At 34.3% G+C, this 4256-nt stretch overlaps 1 protein-coding gene across 2 annotated transcripts; it reads left to right on the top strand.

Annotated features, from left to right (window-relative positions):
- The first annotated feature begins 477 nt into the window (after nt 1-477).
- Nucleotides 478-3975, top strand: LOC114170299 (uncharacterized protein At4g15970-like). Of its 2 annotated transcripts, XR_003601050.2 has the most exons (5): nt 478-919; nt 2218-2583; nt 2798-3279; nt 3428-3539; nt 3783-3975. XR_003601050.2 is itself a non-coding variant. In XM_028055785.2 (4 exons), the coding sequence occupies exons 1-4, from the start codon at nt 662-664 to the stop codon at nt 3480-3482; spliced, it is 1161 nt and encodes a 386-aa protein (XP_027911586.1). In that variant the 5' UTR covers nt 479-661; the 3' UTR covers nt 3483-3710. The 2 variants fall into 2 exon arrangements, 1 of the variants encoding a protein (XP_027911586.1); XM_028055785.2 differs by lacking the exon at nt 3783-3975 and having other exon boundaries at nt 479-919; nt 3428-3710.
- Nucleotides 3976-4256: the final 281 nt, after the last annotated feature.

Below are 4256 nucleotides of genomic sequence, written 5' to 3'. Positions count from 1 at the left end.
ACTTGTTATTATACTTATTACCTATTGTATTTATAATTTAACGAGTTTTTTGTCCGCATATAATTTTGTATTAATTCCTAGTAATTATATTTTCTGGAGTATTATATTTGAAAAAAAAATCATAAACATGTTTAGTTTTTGCATTGAACAAATTTAGAAAAAAATGTTTAAAAATTATTTCAATTAAAATTGAAAATTGAAAATTGAAAATAAAAAATAACAAATAGTTATTATAAACAATAACTTCTATTTCTATGAAGACTTAATTTTCCTAACTATCAGAATACCAAAAAATAAAATATAACTAACTATAAGAATACCAAAAAATAAAATATATTTTCGTAACCATCTAACTTGAAAATAAATAATTAAAAGTGGACGTGAAGAACAGCTGCAATAGGTAAGTACGAAAATCACAAACTGAGTCAAATTCCATAACACCCACTATCTTATTTTATATGTCTACAGTTACATCACGAAGCATGTTCGTTCATTCTAAACACCACTTCCCTTCTCTCTACACGTTACCATTACCGCACTAAACACCCACTAAACTTCACTGCTCACACAGCTCTTAATATTTTAAATAAGCTTCGTTTTAAGTAAAATCGTTTTACTCAGACGACGTCGTTCACCGAAATGACCTCTCTTCCGCCAACGAATGTCCCGCGCCACGCTCCCTTCCAACCGCCGACGATTTCCGGCCACATCTTACCGCCGCGCAACCGGTAACTTCACCACCATCATGTTGCCGGAATCCGCCCTCGTTTTCCGGCGGAGCATCGGTGCCGCACTCTTCTTCCTCCTCGTCTCTTTCTCGTGCATACTCCTCTTCAGAAACGCCGATTACTCTCGCATCTCCTCTTCCAATCACTGGGGTCGCGTATCTGCTGTTTTCCCGTCCAACGATTCCGTCGCGGTGAGTACCGTTCTGTTTCTCTCACTCTCTCTCCGTAATTTTTTCTAGCGTTAATAATGCCGAATGTATCGTGATTTGGAAAGTGTTTGTTTGTTAGCTTTGATTAAGGTTTTAAACTGTCGTGGCAGTTTCATCGCGTTTTTATGTGGACAAAAAAAAAACATTGCATTTGTGACCGAAATCGTTTTTTAATTTTCGATATTATTTTCCTAACTGCGGAAGGTATACCGATTACGATAGTTCTGAGCAAGATTTTAAGGAACGTGAACGGTTACCATGATTTCTTAATTGCATTTGTCCGTAATTTCCTGCGATCTTGATGATCTCGACGAATATGTGAGATCACAGCTTAAACCTTTGTTCTGAACTGAAAATTATGTTGTTGAAGTGGATTAAAGGACTCTGTTAATTGGAACAGTACTTTGTATATGGTGAATGAAATTCAGCTCTTGAAAAATGCCGTGTGGATCTTCTATCTGTTTGGTTATTCACTTGAGGAAGATTGAAGTGATGACGAAGAGTAATGGAAAAGGTTGAATCTTGTTGAATTTCATTATTATTGTTGTTATTTTTTCTTGGAGTAGTTGAAGGTAGAGGATGGAAGCAAAATTCGGAACACTATCAAATGTGCATAGTTAGGTGAACGGATATACCTGTTTTGTTAGAATTTGTTATCCTCTTATTTTTGGACCAGAGGAAATCCTAATTTTGGCCTTCCGAAGCTAAACGTGTTACCACATTTTTCCCCTAGAAATTGTGGTCGTCAAATTAACTATTCAAAGATTTTTTGTCTTTAGTTCATCCAAGATTTTGTTACCACTTTCCTTCTTCGAAGATTTTGTTGCCACATTATATAAAAGGATTTGGTAACTGGTTAAATCTTTGCGGGACTAATTCGGCAATAAAATTGAAGACATACTGCTGCTTAGAAAAATATTAATATATTCATTGGAATTAAGGAAGACCGCATATTTTAACTACTTTTATATACATTAATTTGAAATGGTGAATTTTCAATAGTGATTCTAGAAGAATACATTCATTGTTTGTTTAGCTATTATCCACAATACTTTTATATCCGAGTTGTATCTCCACTACTCTACTAGATCAGTCAGTCACGATCCAGTTGATGCCTTTTCATTTCTTAAATTGTGACTGAAGATTACTATTTTGCCTGATCTTTAAAATTACGATAGGCATAGCCTAAACTGGAAGATTTTAATATTATTGTGGTTTTGGTTTGCGTAATTTATTAATGGTAGTGGCATTCGCATTTTTTTGAAATAATTCTTTTGCAGATAAGCAATGAGTATTCACTTGAAAATATTCTGAATGAGGCTGCTATGAAAGACAAAACTGTTATCTTGACCACATTAAATGAAGCCTGGGCAGCACCAAATTCAATCATTGATCTATTCCTTGAGAGCTTTAGAATTGGAGATCGTACTCGCTGGCTTTTAAATCATTTAGTAATTGTTGCATTAGACCCGAAGGCTTTTATGCGTTGTCAGGCAATACACTCCTATTGCTATTTGCTTGCTACTGAAGCCGTTGATTTTCATGAAGAGGCATTTTTCATGACTCCTCGTTACTTGAAGATGATGTGGAGACGGATTGATTTCTTGCGCTCCGTTCTAGAGTTGGGGTACAATTTTGTGTTCACGGTAAGTATTTAATCATTAACTTTCTCGTGTTTACTTGGACTGACTTGTTTAATCCTTGTGATCATGGAAATAGTTTCACGAGTTTTGAAGTTTGCAAATCATTTAAATTTGCCTTATTTTTCTTTTATTGATTTCCTTTCAAAGGGGAGACATTTTCTGGAGAGAGATTTAAATATTAGATATCTAACTTTGTGATACTTATGTCTTCAACCAGGATGCTGATATTATGTGGTTTAGAGACCCGTTTCCTCGGTTTCACAGGGATGCAGATTTCCAGATAGCATGTGATCATTTCACTGGCAGCTTTAGTGATGTGCAGAACAGACCCAATGGAGGGTTCAACTTTGTAAAGTCCAATAATAGGTCAATTGAGTTTTACAAGTTCTGGTATTCTTCACAAGAAACCTACCCCGGCTACCATGATCAGGATGTCCTCAATTTTATCAAAGTTGACCCTTTCATTACTGATTTAGGACTGAGGATGAAATTCTTGGATACAGTTAATTTTGGTGGGCTTTGTGAGCCAAGTAAAGATTTAAATAAAGTTTGCACCATGCATGCAAATTGTTGCTATGGTATGAATAGTAAACTTCATGACCTTAGAATCATGCTTCAAGATTGGAAATATTATTTGACCTTAGCTCCAAGTTTGAAGAGGTTGTCAATTATTTCCTGGAGGGTACCTCAGAAATGCAGGTTGACCACACGCTCAAGCTTTCCCATTCAATATTTTGATTTTATTCTCTGTTAATCGTACTTTTCTTTTTCTTTTTATCCATTTTAATTACCATTATTTTCTTCTTCGTTGTCCTTTTCCTTTCATTAATGGCTTCTTTCTTTTCAGCCTTGATTCTCTGAAGCATCCCGGTGCACCAGAAAAGAGCGTTCAGGAGAATTGAAATTCTGAATCTTCGACATTGACATGGAAGTTCAGCTAAAAAGCTGCTGGACAAAAGGTTTTGTTTTCTTTTTTTGTTAGGTCTGCTACTGTAATCAACCAGAATGGTGCTCTGCCATATATATACAAATTTGGAGAGAAATTAATTTTGCCTGACCAAGTACTGAAGAATTATCTTAACACTTAATCAAACGAGCTATCTGAAAGATATATCATTCTGTTCTATTCATCGAATTTTGTTTGTGCTTTACTCAATTTTTTGCAACATTGTGTTGTATTTATTCTTGATTTCTTTTTGCAGTGCTCAATTCTACATCTTGTTTTTCCTCAAGCAACACAGAACACAGTAAATTTCGAAATCCAAGTTTCTTTGTTTTGTTGTTTTAGTAATTAGGATTGTAATGTAGTATTGTTGTATTCTATGCAAAAGGTTGTACGCACGAACGGGCCAATTTTACGAGTTCAACTAATCTAACTAAACTGATTAAGAGAAATTATCTTTTGCATCGTACGGTTTGTCAGATCCACCTCTATTTAAATATTTTTTAATTTTATTTCAAAAATACCCGATGAATAACATAATGTTTGAATCTTCTATACACATTTTCATTATCTTCCAAGATTTCAATTCACAAAGTCATTTACAATACCATTTTGAAATTAAATTTCTTAACACATTCATAACTCTTGGAGATATTATATTTCTAGTACACATTCAAAACGATTTTACTGTGAATATAGGATTTAATTATGGGAAAAAAACTTAATGACCTTT

This window comes from Vigna unguiculata, chromosome 2 (assembly GCF_037176805.1).
Source record: "Vigna unguiculata cultivar grain cowpea cultivar isolate G323 ecotype 2 chromosome 2, ASM3717680v1, whole genome shotgun sequence".
Lineage (NCBI taxonomy): Eukaryota > Viridiplantae > Streptophyta > Magnoliopsida > Fabales > Fabaceae > Vigna > Vigna unguiculata.
Note: the sequence above shows the minus strand (reverse complement) of the source record. Positions and strands in the feature narration are given on the sequence as shown.

Excerpts from the sequence above, each read along its gene's own strand:
- LOC114170299 (XM_028055785.2), top strand. The coding sequence starts at position 662 with ATGTCCCGCGCCACGCTCCCTTCCAACCGCCGACGATTTCCGGCCACA. Across the intron at positions 920-2,217 it reads CGTCCAACGATTCCGTCGCG|ATAAGCAATGAGTATTCACT; the intron begins GTGAGTACCGTT and ends ATTCTTTTGCAG. Across the intron at positions 2,584-2,797 it reads GGTACAATTTTGTGTTCACG|GATGCTGATATTATGTGGTT; the intron begins GTAAGTATTTAA and ends GTCTTCAACCAG.